Source organism: Eriocheir sinensis, chromosome 43 (assembly GCF_024679095.1).
Source record: "Eriocheir sinensis breed Jianghai 21 chromosome 43, ASM2467909v1, whole genome shotgun sequence".
NCBI lineage: Eukaryota > Metazoa > Arthropoda > Malacostraca > Decapoda > Varunidae > Eriocheir > Eriocheir sinensis.
This window is the reverse complement of record NC_066551.1, coordinates 2,142,745-2,167,500: the sequence shown is the minus strand read 5'-3', so window position 1 is coordinate 2,167,500 and position 24,756 is coordinate 2,142,745. Positions and strand designations below refer to the sequence as shown.

General features: G+C 45.9%; 1 protein-coding gene across 1 annotated transcript; it reads right to left on the bottom strand.

The window, feature by feature from the left end:
- Positions 1 to 2,134: 2,134 nt before the first annotated feature.
- On the bottom strand, positions 2,135 to 24,213 carry LOC126980199 (uncharacterized). The gene is made up of 3 exons (XM_050829832.1): positions 23,688 to 24,213; positions 21,148 to 23,527; positions 2,135 to 2,169 (listed from the first exon to the last, which is right to left on the bottom strand). Exons 2-3 carry the CDS (start codon positions 22,346 to 22,348, stop codon positions 2,135 to 2,137), a joined length of 1,236 nt encoding a protein of 411 aa, XP_050685789.1. The 5' UTR covers positions 22,349 to 23,527; positions 23,688 to 24,213.
- Positions 24,214 to 24,756: the final 543 nt, after the last annotated feature.

The following is a 24,756-nucleotide window of genomic DNA, read 5'->3' as shown; positions in this document are numbered from 1 at the left end:
GAGGGGGAGGAAGAGGGAAGGAGGAGGAGGGAGGAGGTATGGGGAGGAGGTAAGGGAGGAGGGAGGAGGGGGGCGGTAGGGGGGTCTAGTTAATTACTGCAAATCATTACCCAGGTGTGCAGGCCGCGTCACGCCCCGCCCACCTGCTGATCACTACCTGGCTAATGGAACCTGTTTGTCGACCTGTCTGGCTCTACCTCTCTATCTCTACATGCCTAACTATCTGTGTCTGTTTATATCAATCTGTCTGGCTCTACCTCTCTATCTCTGCCTACCTAACTATCTCTGTCTGTTTATATCAATCTGTCTGGCTCTACCTCTCTATCTCTGCCTACCTAACTATCTCTGTCTGTTTATATCAATCTGTCTGGCTGCCAGTCTATTTGTATATCTATTTGTCAGTCTCAACCTGTCTGTATCTAACAGTTTGGCTCTACCTGTCAATTTCTACGTCTATCTGTCTGTCTATTAATTAACCTGTGTCTGGCTTTTCCTGTCAATCTCTCTACCTGTCTAGCTAACTAATAACTAACTAAAATTAAAACTAAACTATTTACTAGCTAATTGCAAAACTAACTAATCAACTAACTGACTGATTAACCAACAAACTATCTACCAAATAAAGTGATCAAGTAACTATCTAACTATCTAACTAACTAACTGACTCACTAACTAAATGCCGAGCTGTCTGACTAACTACCTGGCTGACTAACTAACTGACTCACTAACTATTTGCCTGACTATCTGACTACCTGCGTAACTAACTATCTAACTGACTAACTTACTAATTATCTGGCTGACCACTAACTAACGGCCAAACTGATCAGCTAACCGACTTGCTGGCTGACTAAAAGGGCTATTACACTGGGCAAATTTTCCGTGGCTCTTCAGTCAAACCACGATTTCCGCTAGCGTGGTTCTCATTTGTTTCTTGTTGATGCTGCTGATGATGATGGTGAGCTATACCGTCGTCCTTCACTGAAATCTATCGTTGCTTTGGAAGATCGTGGACACGTCAGAAAAACATGGAAATATGAGAACCACGCCAGCGGAAATCGTGGTTTGACTGAAGATCCACGGAAAATTTGCCCAGTGTAATAGTCCCTTAAGTAACTGCATAACTGAGTATACCAGACTAACCGCCTCTACCTGGTCCCTCACGCCCGTACATTCCCCTCCTCCTCCAAATCACCTGCCTGGCCGGAAGTCAAACAGAGGCACGGTAATCTCGCCTCTGTTACCTGGTTGAGTAGGTTTGTTTTATGCCGGTTTTCCTATTTTTTTATTTTTTTCAGTTTCCAGGTTTTCCTACTTCCCACATTCCCTTTTTTTTCTCCCTTTACCTCCCCTTCCTCCTGCTTCGTTTCCCTCTCCTTCTCTTTCTCTTCTAACTATCTTTCTTTCTCTTCTCCCTTCCTCCCTTTTTTTTCTTTCGGCTTCCCCTTTTTCTCCTTTTTCCCTTTTCAGATTTTCCTTTACCCCTCCTCCCCTCTTCTTAAAATCTCTCTCTCTCTCCTCTTCCTACCTTCCTTCTTTCCTTCCTTTTCATTCCTTCTCACCCTCCTCTTCCTCTCTTCTACTTTTTTTCAGATTTCCTCTCTTCCCATCCCTTTTCCTCCCTTTTTTCTCCTTCCCTTCCCCTTACTCCATTCCTCTTCTTCCTCTTTCAGTTCCCCCTTTTTCCCTTCCTTTAACCTACTTCCTTTCCCATTTCTCCATTCCTCTTCTTCCTCTTCCAGTTTCCTCATCCTCTTTCTCCCTTTTCCTTCCTATTCCATTCCTTCCCCTCCTCTTCCTTCATTCCTCTCCTTCCTCTTCTTGCAGTTCCCCCTTCCTTCCCTCCCTCTTTCCTTCCTTTTCATTGCAGTCGTCCCATCACCCGTCCTCTCCTTCCTCTTCCTCCATTCATCCCCTTCCTCTTCCAGTCCCCCCCTTCCTTTACCTTTTCTCCTTCCATAGCAATTTGACCACTATTCACTCCTTCAGTAAGTCTGTTTATGGCTCCCAATTTCGTATCACACGGTCCAGACACTCCCCTTAAGACCTAACTCTGCCTTCCAAAGCATTGAGTCACACCACGTTAATCTGACCCTTTCTCGCCCCTTCCATAGGACCGTTTCTAGCCTGGAGACATCTAGACCCCACTGTCGGCCCCTCCCTCTGAGTCAACTGGGATAATGGGTCTTAGGTCATGAGGGTTTATGGGTGAAAATACAATGCTTGACTCTTCCTTCTAAAAGCAATAGGTAAGATTAGTGTAATTTGACCTTTAGATACTGGTTCAATAAGTACGTTTCTTGATTGGACACTGTTTGAACCGTCCGTGGACTTAACTAACAAAATGGGAAGGAGAATTAGCTCTTAAAATATGAAGGTTTAAGGATGCAATTACTTTAGCTTGTTATTTTTCTTGCTTTCATTGTAGTTTGAACCTTATATGCTCCTTCCATTAGACATTTTTTATTGTATCAGAACCTCCTTTGCAGATGATAAGCTGTACAAGGAAAACGAGAAACAGACCATAAGAGGAGGAGAAAGAAGAGAAGAAAAAGAAGGAGGAGAACAAGATGAACAAGAAGAAGAAGAAGAAAAAAAACAAGAACAAAGAAAAGAAAACTGAGGAAAAATCGAAGAAAGAAAGGAAAAGGAGAGGAACAAGAAGAAAAAAAAGAACAAGAACAAGAAAAGAAAACTGAGGAAAAATCGAAGAAGAAAGAAAGGATAAGAAGAACAAGAAGAAAAAGAAGAACAAGAACAAAAAAAGAAAACTGAGGAAAAACCGAAGAAGAAAGAAAGGATGAGAAGAAGAACAAAAAGAAAAAGAAGAACAAGAACGAGAAAAGAGGAAAAAGATAAAAAGAAAAAGATAAAAGAAAGTACAAAAGAAAGGAATAAAAGAAAATGGAGAGCCATGAAAAAAAGAAAGAAAAAAAAAACTGAGAGAGAAAGACAGACAGAAAGAGACAGAGACGGAGACAGAAACCGAGACAGACATACTATTCCCCCCCCAGGTTGTCAGGTTTCATCGGTTCGCGTGGAATGAATGAGACTCCCACCTGAGTTACCTGCGCGGAGTCAGCTCATTACCTCAGGCCGCTCAGGTGAGATGGACCACCGCCCGTTACCTGGAGGAGGAGGAGGAGGAGGAGGAGGAGGAGGAGGAGGAGGAACAAAAGAGAGATGCGAAATTAGGAAGCGAAGAAGGTGAGGAAGAACGAAGAGTAAGGGGAAGGAAGAAGGAATAAGAGGAGGAAGAGGAGGAGAAGGAGGAGGAAGGAGAAGAGGAAGAGGAGGAAATTGTGCGAGAATAAGGAAGAGGAGGAACAAACAAAAAAAGTGGAAAATTAAGTAGAAAACAAAGTAAGAAAATAATAAGTGAAAAAAAGTAGAGAGGAGGAAGAGGAAGAGGAGGAAGAAGAGGAGGAGGAGGAGGAAGGCTGATTGATTAATTTCCTCTCATCACCGCAAAGCCACATGATCAGGATGAAGACGAGGAGAAGGAAGATGAGTAAGAGGAGGAGGAGGAGGAGGAGGAAGAGGAGGAGGAGGCGGAAGATGAAAAAAGAGATAAGGAACGTCGATAAGGAGGAAGAGGAATAAAAAAAAGAGAATAATAGCAAGCAAGGTGAGAAAGGAGAAAGGGAGAAAGAAGGACAGAAGAAAGAAGAATGATGATGATGATGATGATGATGATGATGATGATGGGGAGGAGGAGGAGGAGGAAAATGTAAAAGATAAAGAAAGTTGATAAAGAAGAGGAAAAAAAAAGAGATTAAAACTAGGTGATAAACAAGACGAGGAAGAAAGAAGAATGAAGAGATGATAGGAAGAAGAGGAGGAAGATAAAACACACACACACACACACACACACACACACACACACACGCACGCACACACACACCACTCTCCTCAAGTTGATAAGATTACGAATTGCTTATAAGAAACATGACGATTTAAAAGCCACCCAATGGACCACGTAGAGAGAGAGAGAGAGAGAGAGAGAGAGAGAGAGAGAGAGAGAGAGAGAGAGAGAGAGAGAGAGAGAGAGAGAGAGAGAGAGAGAGAGAGAGAGAGAGAGAGAGAGAGAGAGAGAGAGAGAGAGAGACCTCCTTCTTTCCTCTTCCTCCTCCCTCCTCCTCCCCTCCCATCTCTCACAGTCCTCAATATATATATTTTTTTCCTCTGAGAGAGAGAGAGAGAGAGAGAGAGAGAGAGAGAGAGAGAGAGAGAGAGAGAGAGAGAGAGAGAGAGTCAAGGTGTGCTCGCTCAACCTCACACACCTTAATTGCCTTCTTTAGATGAGCCGATTCTCTCTCCCACGTGACGATTCTCAAGATACAGAGCAGACCAAGGCGTTCCCGTGTTACCTGAGGAGGAGGAGGAGGAGGAGGAGGAGGAGGAGGAGGAGGAGGAGGAAAGAAGAAATGAGAATGACGTATGGAAGAAAAAAGGAAGGAAGAGAAAGAAGGGAAGGAAGTAGAGACAGAGCAAAAGAAAGAATAAGAAAGAGAGAACAAGCAGCAGAAGAGAAAAGATGAAGAATTACTAGAAAAAAAGAAGGGAAGGAAGGAAGGAAGTATAATAAAAGAAAGGAAGATAAGACGGGATAGCAGTAGAAAGTAAAGATCATGAATTGGGAGAAAAAAAGAAAAAAAAGGAAAACTAAGAAGAGCAGAAGAATTAGAGGAAGTGAAGGAAGAGCCGATGGAAAAATACCGAAAACAGGAGGAAGAGGAGGAGGAGGAGGAGGAGGAGGAGGAGGAAGAGGAGAGGGCGTGGGTATAGGCGTGGGAGGCGACGGTGGTCAGACGTGTGTGTGTGTGTCGTATGATCGGTTTTGTGCCAATGACCCTCACACACACACACACACACACACACACACACGGAAGGTAACTTATTTGGATATGAAAAAAAAAACAATAAAAGCAAAAAAACACTGAATAATGTAAAGAAGAGAGAGAGAGAGAGAGAGAGAGAGAGAGAGAGAGAGAGAGAGAGAGAGAGAGAGAGAGAGAGAGAGAGAGAGAGAGAGAGAGAGAGAGAGAGAGAGAGAGAGAGAGAGAGAGAGAGAGAGAGAGAGAGAGAGAGAGAGAGAGAGAGAGAGAGAGAGAGAGAGAGAGAGAGAGAGAGAGAGAGACGCGTGGACCATAAAACAATTTGGGGAAATGGAAAGCCTGGAATTTTTCGTTGCAATCTATAATGAAGTTCCTCCTCCTGCTCTTCCTCCTGTTGTAACCCACAATCCGGGCACACAGGGGAGACGACACACTGTTTGTATTAGTGACACTTGACTTAAAATTCTGGTACTTTAGGAGTATTTAAAGGAGTTCGTAAATGGGGTGATGAAACGGTGTCGCCTTTCTTATATGTATTTTATTCTACCTTAATACTACTTAATATTACAAAGGGTAAATATATTGTTTAAACCAGCGACTGGCTTACGAGACTCAATGAGTCTTCAGGTTTTCTTTCACTATTGGTTACTGACGTTAGCACTGGTATAATATTGAGTAAAAACTCACACAATAAAGTATCACAGAAATATAATCCTAAATAAAACTAAGATAATAGAACACAATAGATATGTTAGATACGCTTTCCTCTATGGTAACACTTCACTCCATACTCACAGTAGCAAAGATGAATGTTCTGCCCATGTTGTCTAGGGAAGGACAAGTGGGTGTACAGCAAACGAGCAGAGTGCTGGCTGATCTGAGGTCTAGCCTGAATAAATGCTTCTTATATAGGCATGACATACATACAGACATCACGAGGGTAACACGTCAGGCGTGTGAGTCTTACATCAAACTCACACCAAGCTCAGACAATAATCTACCTAACCGACATGCTTAATAAGATTGGCTTACACTCGATTTTAATCCTTAGTGTAGCTGTCACGCGGTGACGCAGCTTTGTTTTCATAACATTTTGTTCCGCGGTTGATTGTGTTTTGGCCGCGGTTGATTGTGTTTTGGCTTAGAGAGATAAGCGGGTGCGTTAATGGGCAATTGTGTATAGGTTGGTAAATGAACAGTGCGTTTGGGGACAGTCATGTGTTGGAGTCCGTGTTGTGCTTTAGCGGTCGATACCGCTGTTGTCATCGGAAAATATTGCTGGAGAAGATGATGATGACACTGCAGCTACAGGAGCGAGTGGTGTCGCGGCCCGCGGGGCACCACATACCCCCCCCGTTAAAATCACGCCACGTCCTCGTGGCACGAAGCGTCCCGCCCGGCGGACGACCATGGAGGGCCAAGACGGGGAAGGCGGGATCGTGGGGGAGGAGGCCTGCGAGAGACGGGACCCGAGGAGACAGAAGAAGGCCACCCCACCGGCGACGAAGACGACGCCGAGGAGGAGCAGCCACCCCCACCAAGGGAGGAAGGGGTCGAAGGCGGGGACCGGAGAGACGGATTCCTGGAGCGCGTGAAGTGCTGGAGGGAGGTCCAGCGGGGGGGCCAGAGACGACCCGGGCGACGGCGGCGGGAGGGAAGGGCCACGGGGAGTCTTGGCCAGGAGCGATGAGACCACGTCACGTCCGATGTGGAGGGGGCGCGATGAACCGTCAGCGGGGCGTCACCGTCCATAGTAGCAGAGGCAGGGAGGCTGAAGGCGTCGGAGTGGGCACTACAGCCCATACCGAGGCTGAGGAGACCCGTCCCGTTGATGGTCTGCCTGTATTTGGAGACCGGGCTGTCCGGGCAGACCATGGTGACCACCTGGGGAGTATCGGTAGCGAAGACCCAGCCAGCAGGAGACGGATGAAGACCGGGGAAGACTCTGAGGAGAGACTTAGAACACAGCGAGAGGGCGTCTGGGCGATCGAGAAAGAGAGCGATCTCGCAGCGCCGGACAGAAGTCGAGTAGACAGGGGCGACAGGGGACATACATAGAGCAGGTGGTGTTTAGTACAGCGGTCCAAGGAGTCTAAGAGCATATAGTGAGTGCGGTCTTCAGAAACCGCAAGGTAGTGGAAAGCGTGTCGGTGTGCAGAAAATATGGCGTGCCATCAAGATGAAAAGGCAACGCGTCCATTTTAAACACATCGAACACGTCAGAGGGATCCCTTTCATGGGGATTTGTAAGTAGAAGTGAAGGGTTCCTGAGGAAAGCGTACCTTTAGAAATAACCCTAGAGACATCTCTATACAATGCTAAATATTCATGTGCTGCAGGGAAAAGTAAGCCTGGGTAATGGAGTGACGCATTGCTGAGCACACGAAATAGTACATCATTTGGAAGGAGGAGAGGGGAAACCTGCGTTTGGGACAGCTGCTGAAGGCCAAGCTTGAGATTCAGAGTATCATGATTTAGGTCACTAAGTGCCAACTGAATGAGAAGGATAGTCTCCAAAATACGCATATCCTTCAATTTGCAAGGTTCTTAATGAGAACTGACGGATAATAGCTGAGGCCAAAGCCGAGGCGGACTCTAGACGGAGATGGCAGAATGAACATGACGGAGGTCCCGAACTGTGGCGTTGAGGACTTCCTGATGGAGGTTAAGTTGACGTCTCTCGTCTGTGGACAGAGTGTAGAGCTGGGAGAGCTTCCCGTGTATCACATCTATTTGGGCCTGAGTGGCCGTACCGAAAAGGAGGTTTGCTACCGAGCCAAGGAAATCCACGGCCCCTCGCTTCTGGCGAGTCCGAAACGGGCTTCCATCTCTACCACTCATAGCCGACAGAAAGCTGTTAAGATCTTTGAATAACTTCTCAAACTCAATGTGAAAAGAGTCTAGAGTGCGCCTGAGTAGACCAACAGTAGGGAACGATTGATTCATATGTTCAATCGACCATGAAACTTCCGCTGTTAGATTTGCCACGTTGATGAGAGGACGTTGGATGTCGTCCGTCTTGATGACGACGGGGACAACATAGTACCGTCCTGTCAACAGCATCTTAAAGACTGGGGAGAAGACGAGGCCGGGACGAATGGGTTGCTCCCGGGAGGGATCAAGGGAAGACAAGGAGAGGGCAACACCCAGGATCTGTAATTATAGGGGGCATCAGTTCGTTTTGCGTTGGCGATACTCAAGAGGGCGTTCCATGACATTGGGGAGAGAAGGGGGTACCGTATTGGAGCGTAATGAGCGACTGACACAGGGCTCTGAAGGAGCTGAGGGAACCAATGAGGGGACCTCTGAAGCATCTGAGGAGACAGGAGCCGGTGAGGAGAGCTCGGAAGGAGCTGGAAGGACAATGGCAGCGGCTCGGGGAATAAGTCATGGGGAGTGGGTCCACTTCTACTACTTGATCAGGGAGAGGGTATGCACGCCTGACATTAGGAGAGTCATGGAAGCCAAGAGAGTCCTCGTGAACGACCTGAACATTATTTGTGTGAACTGTCTTGATCTTACCACCTCTAACATGACGCAGTCGTAAGACTACAGGGCTTATTTTTTCTAGCACCCTAAAAGGTCCATTGAACAAGGGCTGGAGCTTCTTTGGTTCGCCCTTTGTACATACATGCCTTAAGTAGACCCGATCTCCTACTACCACCTGTTTGGGTTTGGATTTCCTAAACATTCTTTCTGACTCCTGCCATCCTATATCTATATTGGTCTGACATAGTTTATAGGTTTGCGCGACACTAGAAGTAAATGCTTTATAGCTGTCAACATCATAACAAGGTTGGAGTTTATTCTCAAGCACTTCAAAAGGAACATTTGGGTCCTGAGAGAAAAGCAAGAAAATGGTGAATCTTTCAGAACACGATGGTAGGCAGTGTTGTAGGCGTGTGTTGCAACCGGAAGCATTTGGTCCCAGATACCGCGATTGTCCTCGCACAAAGTTCTCAAGATATTTATTAAGGTGCCATTAGGCCTTTCTATCACACCGTTTGCAGACGGGTGATAAGGAGTTGTCCTTAGATGATCAATCTGTAATAACTGAGTCAACTCTCGTAAGAGAGTGTTGACGAACTCTTTCCTTGATCCGTGACTAGAATCGGCGGGATGCTGTGTACACAGACTACGTTCTTGTAGAACGCAGCTGCCACTTCCTTGCTGCCTTCGTACGAAGGGGGGTTGCTACCAAGAAGCGTGACAGGACGTCTATCACTGTCAGTACATACCTATAGCCTTCGTCTGAAACAGACAAAGGTCCGACAATATCCATATGGACTCTGTCAAACGGTTGGCCAACCTCTGGATACCTCATAAGTGGAGCTGGCGGGGATCCTCTTCTAAACCGACAACAGACAGGACAAGATCTGACATATTGCTCCACGTCCGCCTTCATTCCCGGCCAGTACGCAAACTTGCGACAGCGTGCCAACGTAACCTTAGTGCCTCCATGCCCTGCAGGTAGCATGGAATGCGCCAAAGCTAACGCGTTAGGAATGTAGCTTGGTGGAACGATAACCAGTCTTTTCTGCTTGTTGTATTCATCGCAACATCGCGGTAGAGAACGCCGTTCTCTACACACTTCACTAAGAGGCAGTTTTTGAAGTGCCTCTTAGCTGCATTTAACGTTACATTGCTCCTCTGCAACCTTTGTCTCATCTTTCTCATCTTTCTCATCTTTCATCTTTCTCATCTCTCTCATGTACGTTACCACCGGTGGTCTGTTCAAAAGCATGCTTCAATTCTTCTCAGTTCAGGATCGCGATCCTGGTGCTCCATGAGTCCAGCAAGACTCAATGGAGAAACTTATCCTGTTTGCCATGTCCTCCGGAGAGGCGACAGACATGTCCTGTCCACCGTAAGGGTGACAGACATAATTCGAGCATCCAATTCGCCTTCTATCACGTCGCTCTCCTGATTCCTAATCCTTGACAAAAATCTGCTACCATGTTGCTGGAGCCTGGGAGATAATCAATACTAAAGTCAAATTCTCCTAGAAGTGTCTGCCAGCGTGCAATCCTGCTGCTAGGTACTGTGCTTTTTAACAGCCAAGTCAGTGGTCTATGGTCCGACAGGATGTGTATCCTGTAACCCAAGATAAGGGTCGGTTAGTACTGAGGCCATAGATGACTGCTAAAGCTTCTCTCTACCGCTGAGTAGTTACGTTCTGCTCCATTCAGGGTTCTACTAAAATATGCTATGGGACGTAAACTACCATTTTCATCCTTTTGTTGCAACACACCACCTATTGCCTTATCTGACGCATCTGTGGTGAGATTGAAGGGCTTCCGGAAATCCGGAAAGGCTAAGACAATGTCAGTCGTTAGACTGTTCTTTAGTGTGCTAAATGCATGCAATGCCTCTTCATTCCACTCCAGATGTGTCTTATCATTCTTGGTTACTTTCCTCCCTTTGAGTAAATTATTAAGTGGGGATGCTATCTTTGCAAAGTCTTTAATGAATTTCCTATAAAAGTTAACCAATCCCAGGAAACCTTGAAGCTCTTTAACTGTTTTCGGAGGAGTGAGTTGTTGCACCGCCTGTACCTTTGAGGGCTGAGGCTTCAAGCCAGAAGCACTAACAATGTGACCCAGATAATCTACTTGCTCTTTGAAAAAGGAACACTTATCTAGTCTTAAGGACAGGTGAGCCTTCTGCAGTCTGTCCAAGACGGCATGGAGGTTCTTTAGGTGATGGTCCATGTCTTTCCCTTGTACTATCAAATCATCAAGGTATACATGTACAATTCTTCCTGTCAGACCTATGAGAACTTGATTCATGATCCGTTGATAGGCTGCAGGTGCTGTTTTTAATCCAAAGGGGACTGTAGTGAATTCATATAGGCCATAAGGTGTCGTGAAGGCTGTCAAGTGTTTAGATTCCTCTGCCAATGGGACTTGGTGGTAGCCCTGGCGCAAATCAAGGGAGGTGAATACTTTACTTTCCCCTAACTGTTGCAAAATGAGGTTAATGTTAGGGAGGGGATGTTTGTCATCAATCAATTCATCGTTCAAAAAAAGCCCCGCGGGCCGCGACACCACTCGCTCCGGTAGCTGCAGTGTCATCATCATCTTCTCCAGCAATATTTTCCGATGACAACAGCGGTATCGACCGCTAAAGCACAACACGGACTCCAACACATGACTGTCCCCAAACGCACTGTTCATTTACCAACCTATACACAATTGCCCATTAACGCACCCGCTTATCTCTCTAAGCCAAAACACAATCAACCGCGGCCAAAACACAATCAACCGCGGAACAAAATGTTATGAAAACAAAGCTGCGTCACCGCGTGACAGCTACACTAAGGATTAAAATCGAGTGTAAGCCAATCTTATTAAGCATGTCGGTTAGGTAGATTATTGTCTGAGCTTGGTGTGAGTTTGATGTAAGACTCACACGCCTGACGTGTTACCCTCGTGATGTCTGTATGTATGTCATGCCTATATAAGAAGCATTTATTCAGGCTAGACCTCAGATCAGCCAGCACTCTGCTCGTTTGCTGTACACCCAGTTGTCCTTCCCTAGACAACATGGGCAGAACATTCATCTTTCAAAGCGCGGAAGTCGAGACAAAGTCTGACTCCACCATCCTTTTTAGCAACAGGGACTAGAGGTGCGCTGTAGGGTGACGCACTAGGGCGTATAATACCCTGGGCCTCAAGGTCCTTGAGCTGAATCTCTATTTCTTTATGATATTTTACTGGTATTGGGTATGGCTTTTTATATATAGGCTTGTCATTTTTTAGCCTTAAAGTGTGAACATAATAGGGGGTAATAGTGAGTGGCTCGTTTTTTAGAGCAAACACATCAGGATACTTGCGGGTTAGGCCCTTCAGACAGCAATTTTCCCGTTGTGAGGGCGAAAATAGCTCGTCTATCAGCTTATCGAGTACCATCTGCTTACTTGACTGGGTGACAGGCGGCTTTGTAGCTGTTTTTGTGACAGCCGCTACACATTCATTAGTCGATGATTGATAGTATTCTGAGTGACAAGAATAAATGTGTCCCATCACTTCACCTGTTGGCATCTCAATAGTTTCTTCAGTTGGGTTAGCATAGGGAATGATGAATTTGCCTTTGGTTTGTTTGACGTTAGGAGTTAAGGTTACTAACCCGGGAAATAAAAATGAAGAAGGGATATCGTTGGACCTTGGGAGAAATAAGGCTTGCTGGGCTCTGCCAATCTCTGCCTCCAGAGTGACATACCCTGCCGTGCCTGGTAGCAAGGACGCCACGTTAATAGCGTATGCTTTCACTGGTACTTCCTCCATCTCGTCTAAAGTAGGTTTATGGTCGGTTAGTCAATCTTCTGGGTACGGGCTCATATCGTCCGCAGCCAGGGAATGTACTTCCACTGGGTAGGCGCCCACCATTACACTAAACTGCCCAGGTGTGGCCAGCGGTGCAGCTACCACATTTTGTCTCCACATAAATTCTAGGCCCAACAAAACTGCTGTTGGTAACACTATACCTTGTGATATTACTACAAATTTTTCTATAATTTCCGTGCCCAAAGTCTACTACTACTTCGGCTATTCCTTTATTAGGGATTGGAGTCCGATCTACCCCTTGTATGGAGAGAGGTTCTGTAACTATCATCTTCCCGCCTACCTTCCTAAATAAATCTTCTTCTATTAGGGACGCTCCTGCTCCTGTGTCTAGCATTGCGTAAACCATCTTCTTTTGCATTAGCGCCTACGCACAATCTCAACGTGAGGGCGTTGGTAGGGCCGTGGACTGCCGCAGCTACTCTGGGGTCGTTTTTTTTTTTTGTTCTTCTCGTGGTCAGGGTTGACCCAGGAGCTACGGGGTGAGGGACCGGCCGTGTACTCCGGGCGCCAGGCAGCGCAAGGCGAGACAGGCTGACGCCTGTTTCGAGTGGGCTGGTACTGAGGGTACTGAGAGCCTGTTGGTGGGTGGTAGGCACCCTATACTGCCTTCCATATGTGCAATCGCGAGCCATGTGTCCTACATACCCACAAGCATAACATGTAGGTGGCGTGGGCGCGTTCCCATATGGGCGTGTAGGTGGCGCGGCGTGCCGTCCTCCCCTTTGGGGTATCGGGTAACGTGACTGGCCTGGAGGGCGTGGAGGACGGGCTTGAGACATGTTTGGGTCCGGATGCCTGGGTGGAACAGACGTTCAGCACTTTTATTTCTTTGGCGATATCGGCATCGGATAGCTTCGACTCTGGATAAGCTTTAATATACTCATACCCTTTCTTTAATACCTTCTGTGGGTCCCCCTTTTCTTCCTCCGTTAGGATGAGTAAGAAGGCCGGAGGGAAAGCCTCTCTGAGCCGTAAAGCCGCCGTCTCATTTAGCAAACTGGCATGGGTAGGTTTGAGAGCGATCAACTCGTCTCTCAATGTCTCTAGCCGAATGAGGAAGGTGCGGATGTTTTCTCCTGTCCGCCGTTTTGCCTCTCCCAATTCTTTTTGAAGGACCTCAAAGGTCCTTACTGCGGGAAACACACGTAGGAAGTCTTCCTTTACTTTTTCCCAATCCTGTCCACATCTAGTGATACAACCGAGGAGATGATCGCGCGCTGCTCCCAGGGCATATTGTTTGGCTAACTCAATCTTTCCGGTAGTGTCCCAATTTGCCTGTGTCCGGCTTTCAATATCCTCTATCCATTTCTTTGCTAGCTTATGGCATGGGAGGTTTGGTGCTTTGCTACTTTTTTCTTCTCCACCACAAAAATGTAAGAGTCCCTGCACTCTACTAAAATCATTCAAGGTATGACGGCTAAGTAGCGTGACAAGATCATCATGGGCAAGGGTGATCGATTTTCCATCTCCGGTGGAGGAGGGAGGGTCCTTGTCTTGGTCTGGCATTTTTAACTCTAAAGTCTTATTCCCGTAATCCCAAGAATAACTGTCTTCTCCCTCGCTTTCGGATGTGGACATACACCAGTACAATACCAATATAAACCAATATAAATCGCAAGTTTCACCACAAGTTTCACCACAAGTTTCACCACCCCACACCTGACACCAATGTTGTAACCCACAATCCGGGCACACAGGGGAGACGACACACTGTTTGTATTAGTGACACTTGACTTAAAATTCTGGTACTTTAGGAGTATTTAAAGGAGTTCGTAAATGGGGTGATGAAACGGTGTCGCCTTTCTTATATGTATTTTATTCTACCTTAATACTACTTAATATTACAAAGGGTAAATATATTGTTTAAACCAGCGACTGGCTTACGAGACTCAATGAGTCTTCAGGTTTTCTTTCACTATTGGTTACTGACGTTAGCACTGGTATAATATTGAGTAAAAACTCACACAATAAAGTATCACAGAAATATAATCCTAAATAAAACTAAGATAATAGAACACAATAGATATGTTAGATACGCTTTCCTCTATGGTAACACTTCACTCCATACTCACAGTAGCAAAGATGAATGTTCTGCCCATGTTGTCTAGGGAAGGACAAGTGGGTGTACAGCAAACGAGCAGAGTGCTGGCTGATCTGAGGTCTAGCCTGAATAAATGCTTCTTATATAGGCATGACATACATACAGACATCACGAGGGTAGCACGTCAGGCGTGTGAGTCTTACATCAAACTCACACCAAGCTCAGACAATAATCTACCTAACCGACATGCTTAATAAGATTGGCTTACACTCGATTTTAATCCTTAGTGTAGCTGTCACGCGGTGACGCAGCTTTGTTTTCATAACATTTTGTTCCGCGGTTGATTGTGTTTTGGCCGCGGTTGATTGTGTTTTGGCTTAGAGAGATAAGCGGGTGCGTTAATGGGCAATTGTGTATAGGTTGGTAAATGAACAGTGCGTTTGGGGACAGTCATGTGTTGGAGTCCGTGTTGTGCTTTAGCGGTCGATACCGCTGTTGTCATCGGAAAATATTGCTGGAGAAGATGATGATGACACTGCAGCTACCGGAGCGAGTGGTGTCGCGGCCCGCGGGGCACCACACTCCTCCTCCTCCTCCTCCTCCTCCTCCTCCTCCTCTTCTTCCTCCTCCTCCTCTTCCTCCTCCTTTTTTCTTCCGCTCTTGCATCGTCTCCGTGGACTCTCAATGTGTGTGTGTGTGTGTGTGTGTGTGTGTGTGTGTGTGTGTGTGAAGAGCAAAATAAACAACAATAAACTCGCAATACGTGCCTAGTGTTTGTATATATCCAATTAACACACACACACACACACACACACACACACACACACACACACACACACACACACACACGCTATTCTCGGACTCAATCTTAATTACGTTCAGGGTATTCACAGGTGCAACGTGTGGCTAATAAAGAGGAGGAGGATGAGGAGGAGGAGGAAGAGGAAGAGGAGGAGGAGGAAGAGCAGGAAGAGGAGGAAGAGGAGGAGGAGGAGGATTGAGGGGAACGAGTGGTAGTTTTAATGAGTTTCCCTTTACGTGGACGGCAAGTATAAAGAGAGAGAGAGAGAGAGAGAGAGAGAGAGAGAGAGAGAGAGAGAGAGAGAGAGAGAGAGAGAGAGATGGGGGAAGGAACAGTATATTAGTCTCTCTCTCTCTCTCTCTCTCAAAGATGAACAAGCACTCAAGCACACTCCAGCGATTACTTGAAGCACACACACACACACACACACACACACTCTCTCTCTCACACACACACACACACACACACAAACACACGGGACCGTTCCTCACATCACCTTCCCTTCAATTATTTCGATTCACTGGCGGTTGAAAGCAATTGGCGGCGACTCACAGACAGTTAACAGACGGTCTCGCAGCCTCACAGACACACAACTTACGCACACACACACACACGCACACACAAACAGCACTCACTAGCCGATACCAGCAAACACAACCACAGAAGCAGCACCATATAACATTTACTCACTAACTCAGAACACAGACAACACAAACACACACACAAACAGCATTCACCAACCTTTACAAACACTATAACAGTATTCACATCAACAAGCACACACAAGCAAACATACAGCCCACACAGCCACATACAAGGGCACGAACAGTCTTATTTACCTTCACAAACACACATATAGCACACTGAACCACTCACTCATCCATACAAACATAGGAACATTATCAAACAGCATTGACTCACCTTCACAAACACACAAACCCCACCTAACCGGCCTCTTGCAGACTCCTTACGTTCTTATGTTCTAACAGTACTCACTCATCTCTACACAAACACACAAACAGGACCAGCAGCATTCACCTACCAACACAAGCACGCATACACGCCTTCCACGCTCTCATACCAACAGTAGAAGGAGGAGACAGGACCTCATATAGCACCCAGGAAACATTAAAAAAGCATTAAAAAAACAATGTAGCACTCGATGAAGATACTAAAAGAGAGGAAGACAATTGAACCAGGAGGAAAGGGGGATAATAAGAAAGCAATTTGGGAGAAAGTTCATAAATAGCACTCAGGAAACACTTAAGAGGCATTCTATTATTGCACTATGGGGGGGTATTTCTTAACATATCGTCGCCCATATCACATATTTGCCAAGGCTTTCTTAGTTGTTTTGGACATTTCCAGGAGTAGTTTTATGAGCCTGCTGGTGGTAGTATGACCCTTCTTCTGTATCATGAACCTAAGGAAAGACCCAAAGGAAGAAAGAAAAAAGAAAGAAAGAAAGTTTGTAAATAGCACTCAGGAAGCACTACAAAAGCACTCGAGCACTATCAGACTTAAACACCTTAGGAAGACAAAAAGACAGAAAGACAGAGGAACAGGAACACAGGAGGACAAGAAGACAGAATTGGAAGAGAGGGGAACAAGACAGGAGTTAGGAGGACAGGAAGACAAGAGAGGAAAACAGGAAGACAGAAGGAAGAAAGGAGGACAAGACAGAGCAGGAAGAAAGGAGAACAAGAAGACAGAACATAGAAGAGGATAAGAAGATAGAAAGACAGACAGGAGGTGAAGAAGAAAGGAAGACAGGAGGTGAAGAAGAAAGGAAGACAGGAGGTGAAGGAGAAAGGAAGACAGGAGGATGGAGAAGGAGGGAAAGGTTTGATTCGTTGCTATTGAAAGATTTGCTGACGTCAGGAGGAAAAAAAGAGAGGCAGATGGTTGGTTAAGGAGGGAGCGTGCAAGGGTTCTCTCTCTCTCTCTCTCTCTCTCTCAATCATCTATATTCTGCTTGTATTCTCCATTCTCTTCTTCTTCTTCCTCCTCCACCTCCTCCTCCTCCTCTTCATCATTTAACCTCCCCTTCTCTCCTATTTCTCCTCCTCTTTCAATTCTCTTTCATTCAGGATTCATTCTCATCCCCTGCTCTCTCTCTCTCTCTCTCTCTCAAAAGCCACACCTTCATCGTTTTCACACTATCATCTTCTTAAACTTCTCCTTAACGTGACAATAATAATAATAATAATAATAATAATAATAATAATAATAATAATAATAATAATAATAATAATAACTTAGGTAATATAGACAAAAAGTAGGTAACCAATTTAATGTAAGAAAGAGAGGAAATAAAGAAAGAAGGAAAGGAAGAAAAAGATAGGAAGAAAGATTGAAAGAAAGAAAGAAAAGAAAGAAAGAAGGAAAACTAATTATCAACATCAACAACAAAGAAAGGAAATGATAATGTCACAGGAAATTATATACGAACGAATTATAATCACACACACACACACACACACACACACACACACACACAATGCACCAGAAAGGGCAACACGAGAAAACAAAACACACACAAAAAAACAATAACAGAAGCGGAAAAATAAAAAAAGAATACTCAATGAAAAAAAAAAACATTCGAGCAACACACAAAAAAACACTCCCTCGCAACAAACACTGGCAGCAACACACTAGTAACAGCAGACGAGGAGGAGGAGGAAGAGGAGGAGGAGGAGGAGGAGGAGGAGGACAAAACAAGACGAAACAAAAGGACAAGAAAACACAAAGACAAAGAAAAGACAAAAACGGAAACAGAGACAAACAGAAATAGACAGACAAAGAAGAGAAAGAAATAACAGAAGGAAAAAAGTGAAACGAGAGATAGACAAAGACAGAAAGACAGACGGAAGGAGGCAACAGAGAAAGGAAACAAAGGGAAGAGAAAGACAGAGACAGACAGACAGACAAAGAGGGAATGGGAAAGGGACAGAGAGAGAGAGAGAGAGAGAGAGAGAGAGAGAGAGAGAGAGAGAGAGAGAGAGAGAGAGAGAGAGAGAGAGAGAGAGAGGAGAATCAATCCACAGAACAGTGATAGTGACCAGAGAGAGAGAGAGAGAGAGAGAGAGAGAGAGAGAGAGAGAGAGAGAGAGAGAGAGAGAGAGAGAAGGGGAAAGCAATCGACGGAGCAACAAGGAATGGAAGACAGGAAGTGACAGACAGCGCGAAAGGAAACCGATATAATGAGACAGGCAGACAGACAGACAGGGAACTGGAAAGAAAGCTCGATAGACAGACGGAAACATTACCCTGCCACATAGCCAAACACACACACATATACATACATACACACAGACAGATAGACAGACAGACAGACAGACACCCACCACCCAACCCAGACCAGATAGACAGACAGAGACAAATATACAGATAGCAAGCCTGACAGACAGACAAACAGCCACCTAGTCAACCAAATAAACAGACAGACAGACAGATAGACAGACAAACAGGCAGACACCCACCTACCTACCCACCCAGCCCAGACAGACAGACAGACAAATAGACAGATAGCAAGCCAGACAGACAGACAAACAGCCACCTAGTCAACCAAAGAACCAGACAGACAGACAGATAGACAGACAGACAGAAAGGTAAATAGACTAACAGACAGACAGATAGATACCAAGCCAGAGAGAAAGAGACAGAAAGCCAGACAGTCACCCAGCCAATCAGAGAACCAGACAGACAGACAGACGTTGGGTTGCAGGGGACGACGCTCCTCTGCCGACTCACACGAGCACGTACCAGACTCCCCTTCCCTCCTCCCCCCCTTCCCCTGCAACCCCCCCCTTCCTTTCCCCTTTTCTCCTGTTCTCATTACCTCCTCCCCCTCCTCCTCCCTTCTTTACTTCCCCCTTTTCCTGTTTCTCTCCCTCCCTTCCTCTCAACATACTTTTCTCTCCCTATCCTTTCTTTCCTTCCTCTTTCCTCCCTACCTTCCCTCTCCTCCTCCTCCTGTTTCTCTCCCTCCCTTCCTCTCAACATCCTTTTCTCTCCCTGTCCTCTCTTCCCCCTCTCTTTCCTCCCTATCTTCCTTCCCTCTCCTCCTCCTCCTCCTTCCTTTTCCCTTCCTTTTCATTCCCTTCTCCTCCTCCTGCTTCCTTTTCCCTTCCTCCTTCCCTTTCAATTGAAGTTTATCCTTTCCTTCCCTTTCTTCTAAAATGTCTCTCCCTTCCTATTTTTTTTCCTCACATTCTGCTCTCTCTCTCTCTCTCACGCCCCGAGCTTCGCCATGAGGTGTGAAAAGCCAACCCGAAAACCATGCAACTCGGCTCCCCCCTCCCCCCTCCATCTCCTCCTCCCCTCCCCCCACCGCCACGCCCCAACGCAGACCACGCCGGGAGAAAAGGGGTGAGGAAGAGGAAGAGGAGGAGGAGGAGGAGAGAGGGATGGGAAGGGTTAGCGGTCTCTGCTCTCTCTTTCTCTCTCTCTCTCTCTGCATTGAAATGGCAGACGAGGACCACGTGGAGAGAGAGAGAGAGAGAGAGAGAGAGAGAGAGAGAGAGAGAGAGAGAGAGAGAGAGAGAGAGAGAGAGAGAGAGAGAAGGGAATAAGTGGAGTGGATGTGGATGGAAGAGGAAGAAATAGAAGGGTGGAGAGGAGAGTGGATGAATGGAAGAATTGAAAGGAAAGAAGGAAGGAAGGAAGGAAGGAAGGATGGTAGGCAAGAATGAAAGAATGAATGAGAGGAAGGATAGATGGATGGCTAGGATGATGGATAGATGGAAAAGGGAAGGAATGGAATGAAGGAAGGATAGATGGATGACTAGGATGATGGATAGATGGAAAAGGGAAGGAATGGAATGAAGGAAGGAAAGATAGAAGGACAAAATAAGGGAAAGGACAGTTGGAAGGTAGAAACGAAGGGAAAAATGAAGGATGGGAAGAGGGGAAAGAAGGGAACCACGAAAGAGCAAGGATGAATGGATGAATATATGAAGGGATAGAAGGATAGATGGATTGATGAATAGACGGAGGAAGAAATTAACAATGACACAAACAATAAAAAATAAAGAAACAAATAAAACCAAAATAAGACAAAAAAAAGACGTAAAAGAAAAAAAATCGTTTGTAATAAAGATGAAAGAAAAAACAGCGAAAAACGGAAAAGAATACTGAGAGAGAGAGAGAGAGAGAGAGAGAGAGAGAGAGAGAGAGAGAGAGAGAGAGAGAGAGAGAGAGAGAGAGGAGTAATTATCTGCACAGCATCTCAGTTACGGACCCCTCAAAAAAAATATAAATAATGAGGCTAATTAGAATGGAAACGAGGAAGAAGAAGAAGAAGAAGAAGAAGAAGAAGAAGATAAACATAAAATAAAAATCATACACTTTTATTTCTCGTCCGGCAAAATGAAGGTTGCTGAAGAGGACGATGCAATGAGGAGGAGGAAGAGGAGGAGGGGGAAGAAGAGGAGGAGGAGGAGAACAACGAGAAAACCTCCTCTCTTCTCCTCTTCCCACACGGCCCAAAGCCCAAAGCCCTTACGTTAAGCAGGAGGAAATGAGCCTGCAAGAAGAGGAGGAGGAGGAGGAGGAGGAGGAGGAGGAGGAGGCCCTTACTTACAGGCCTCAAGAGAAGGGAAGAAGGAAAGAAGGATGTAGGCATTTCGGCAGGTTTGAGATGAATATTGGAGGAGGAGGAGGAGGAGGAGGATTAATGAAGGAAGGAAAAGGAGAACAACAGGAAGACGAAGAAGAAAGAAGTAGGAGGTTGAGGATAAAAAAATAATAAAATAAGGGAAATAGGAGGAGGAAGAGAAGGAGGAACAGAAGCTAGAAGAGAAGGAGAATGAGATTAAAGACTAAAAGAGAATTAAAAGAAGAACAATAAGAAGAACGAAGAGGAAACAAAGGAAGAGGAAAAAATAAGAGGAGGACCAAAAAAAAAAGAAAGGAGAAAAAGAAGAAAATGAGGAAGAGGATGTGGAGGAATTGTAAAAGAGGAAGGAAGAGCATTAAAAGAAGAGGAAAAACAAGGAAGAAGAAGAGGAGAAAGAGGTGGAGGAAGAGTAGGAGAAGAAGTAGGAGGAAGTGGAGAATCAAAATAAGATGAAAAAAGATGAAAGAAGAAAAGGAGGAGGAGGAGGAGGAGGAGGAGGACACTTTGAGGGGTGACAGAGGGCATCACTTGATCCTCTTGAGAGAAACACATAAGAGGAAAGAAAGAGGTATCCGGAGGTATTTGGAGGAGGGAGGGAGGGGGGAGGGATGGAGGGAAGGAGAAGAGGAATGAGAGTAAAGGAGATGAACGGAGGTAATGAGGGAGAAAATGAGGGAGAAGAGGAGAAAATGAGGGAGAAGAGGAGAAAAATGGAGAGAAAGAGGGAGGAAAGAATGAAGGAAAAGAGGAATGAATGGAGAGAAACGAAAGGAATAAAAAGAAAGATGGAGGAATGGATGAAAGACAGGAGAGGAATGGAGAGAAAGAAAGGAGAGGAAGAAGAGAAAGGAAGAGAAACGCAGAGAAAGAGATGAAGTGGAGAAAGGAGGGAAAACAAAACAAAGAATGGATGAATGGAAGAAGAAACGAAGAGAGAGAGGAATGGATGGAGGAAAAGGAGAGGAAAGAAAGGAAGAGAAAGAAACACGAAAGGAAAAAAATGAAGAAGTGGAGAAAAAGAAAACAAAATAGGAAAACGGAGGAGAGGAAAAAGAGAAGAATGGAAGGAAGAAGTGAAGAGGGAGAGATGGAGAGATGAAGAGGAGGGAAAAAGAAGTGAGAGAAAGGAGTGGAGGAAAAAGGAAAGGAAAGAGGGAGAGGAGAAAGGGGAAGTGAATGGAAGGGGGGTATCGGAAGAGAGAGAGAGAGAGAGAGAGAGAGAGAGAGAGAGAGAGAGAGAGAGAGAGAGAGAGAGAGAGAGAGAGAGAGAGGACGTGACGTCATAGGAAGGAGGCGCTGGGATTGGCTAAGAGAAGGCGGGCGCGGCCTGTACCGTCTGTCTGTCTGTATGTCGGGAGCAAGGCGGCGGGTTGAGGCAGGCTGCTGGCTGGCTGGCTGCCGGCGGGCGTGGCGTCTGGCGGAACACGGATCGATACCTTGCGTAATGCCCCGACGTTCTACTGTCCCTTTTCCCTCCCTTCCTCCCTCCCCTTCCTTTCCCTTGGGTAGGTGGAAGGGAAAGGGAGGGGGAAGGGGGTGGAGGGGAATGTCTGAGATGAAGAAATAGGTACAGAAGACATTGTTTAATCCCTTTTTTTCCTTCCCTTTCCCTTCCCTTAGGTAGATGGAAGGGTTAAAGAGGTAAGGGAAAGGGAGGTTAAGGGGGATGTTAGGTAAGTCAAGGGAAAAAAATACGTGAGACATTCCATTGCCCCCTTTTTTTCCCTCCCTTTCTCTTCCCTTAGGTCAAGAAAGGGGGAAGAGGAGAAAAGAATGGAAAGGGGGAGGAGGAGGGAGGTGAAGGGGGATGTCTGAAATGAAGGAAGAGCGAAACAGACATTATATAGCTCCCTTTTTTTTCCCCTCCCTTTCTTTCCTTTGGCAGTCAGGGGAAAGAGAGAGGCAAAGGGAGGGAGGGAAGGGAGGATGTTTGCCCCCTTTCCCTTCTTTAGGTAGATGTAAGGGGTTAAGGAGAGAGGGAAAGGGAAGGTAAGAAGGATGTCTGCCCTCCTGTCCCTTCTCTTAGGTACAGAAAGAGGAAGGGGGAAAGAGGAAGGAAGGGAAGGGAAAGGGTGATGACTGAGTTGATACCCCCTTTCCCTTCCCTTAGGTACAGAAAGAAGAAGGGGGAAAGAGGAAGGAAGGGAAGGGAAAGGGTGATGGCTGAGTTGATACCCCCTTTCCCTTCCCTCAGGTACAGAAAGAGAAAGGGGAAAAGAGGAGGGAAGGGAAGGGAAAGGGTGATGGCTGAGTTGATACCCCCTTTCCCTTCCCTTAGGTACAGAAAGAGGAAGGGGGAAAGAGGAGGGAAGGGAAGGGAAAGGGTGATGGCTGAGTTGATACCCCCTTTCCCTTCCCTTACGTACAGAAAGAGGAAGGGGGAAAGAGGAGGGAAGGGAAGGGAAAGGATGATGACTGAGTTGATAGGTAAATATGAGGAAGAAATACTTGACAGACCTTCTATGACCCTCTCCCCTTTCCCTTCCTAAGACTTGTGAAAGGAAAGAAGGGGAAAAGGGAAGGAAGTGGAGAAGGAAAGGAAAGGGACGTAGGAGAATATAGGTAAGTCTAGGGAGGAAATACACGATAGATATTCAGTTTGACAATTTCCACCTTTCCTCTCCTTTCCCTTCATCCATTAATAGTCCACTGCAGCACAAAGGCCTTTCCCAACGTCCTCCATCCAGCGTTGACATATTATCGTATCCACCATTGCATTTACCTCTTTTAGACACTTAACTATAGCAAAAAGACACTAATAATTAAACTTTTCAAGGGAAACTATAAATAAATGTAGTTATTGGAGTGGGGGAGATAGTTTTGGGGTCGGAAATCGGAAAACATAAGAGACTAAGTACGACAATCTGGTAGAGCAGCCTCCACCTCCCTGTTTGAAGCTACCGTACTCCATCCTGTCCCGGCAAACCTTCTCCTTCGCCTCTCCACCTGGTCCTCTGCCTATCCTGCCATCTACAATTCCTAGGTCGCCATTCTGTTACTCTGGCTGTCCGTGTTATCAGTTCAACGCACCAACGTCCTCCACCTCCCTGTTTGAAGCTAGCGTACTCCATCCTGTCCCGGCAAACCTTCTCCTTCGCCTCTCCACCTGGTCCTCTGCCTACCCTGCCTTCTACAATTCCTAGGTCGCCATTCTGTTACTTTGGCTGTCCGTGTTATCAGTTCAACGCACCATATGACCTTCCAACGTCTATTTCTGGCTCTTTAATTAACTTCGAGGGGAAATTACATGCCAATCACAGGCGGAGAATGAATGATTTAGTAAATTAATTAGTAAAAAAGTATGTATATTTGACCAATCCTTACAAGCTTAATTAATGTATATACTCTAAAACATATATTACGTAACTGCCTTCCTTCCCTCCCCTGTTAATGTTCCCTCCCTGTTATCAGTAGCAGGGTAGATAGAAGGGAGAGGGGAGAGGAAAGGGGAGGAGAGTAAGATAGAAGAGGGGAGGGGAGAAGATGATGATGACGAAGAGGAGGAGGAGGAAAGTGATAATGAAGAAGAGGAGGAGGAAGAGGAGGAGGAGGAGGTGTTTGGAACTGTCGTGAGGACGCGAACATATTTAAAGGGATTTGGTTGGAGTGTGAAGAGGAGGAGGAGGAGGAGGAAGAGGAGGAGGAGGAGGAGGAGGAAAGAGAAAGAGGAGCAGGAATAACGTCTTTTTGTCATCTTCTTCCCCTCCATCATCAACGAGAGAGAGAGAGAGAGAGAGAGAGAGAGAGAGAGAGAGAGAGAGAGAGACTAATCCCTTCCACATGTCAGTCATTCCAAATTCACTCCAATCCATCGCAATCCTGTCCCAACACCATTCCAGTCCATTCCGAATCGATTCCATTCCTTCTGAATCCATTATCGGGAATCGGGAATCCTTTAAATCCTATTGGAATCGATTTTCTTTAAGTTTGATTCCTCTCTTCCTGAACCGATTCCCATTCCTGGCATTCCCGCCGCGCCATTCCAGCCTGGCTCCTAATCCCTTGTGATCCGTTCCACTTCACCCGCTCCGTTCCAGGCCATTTGATTCCATTCCTGATCCAACTTTTCTCTCTTTATCTATCTATCTATCTATCTCTATCTATCAATCTAT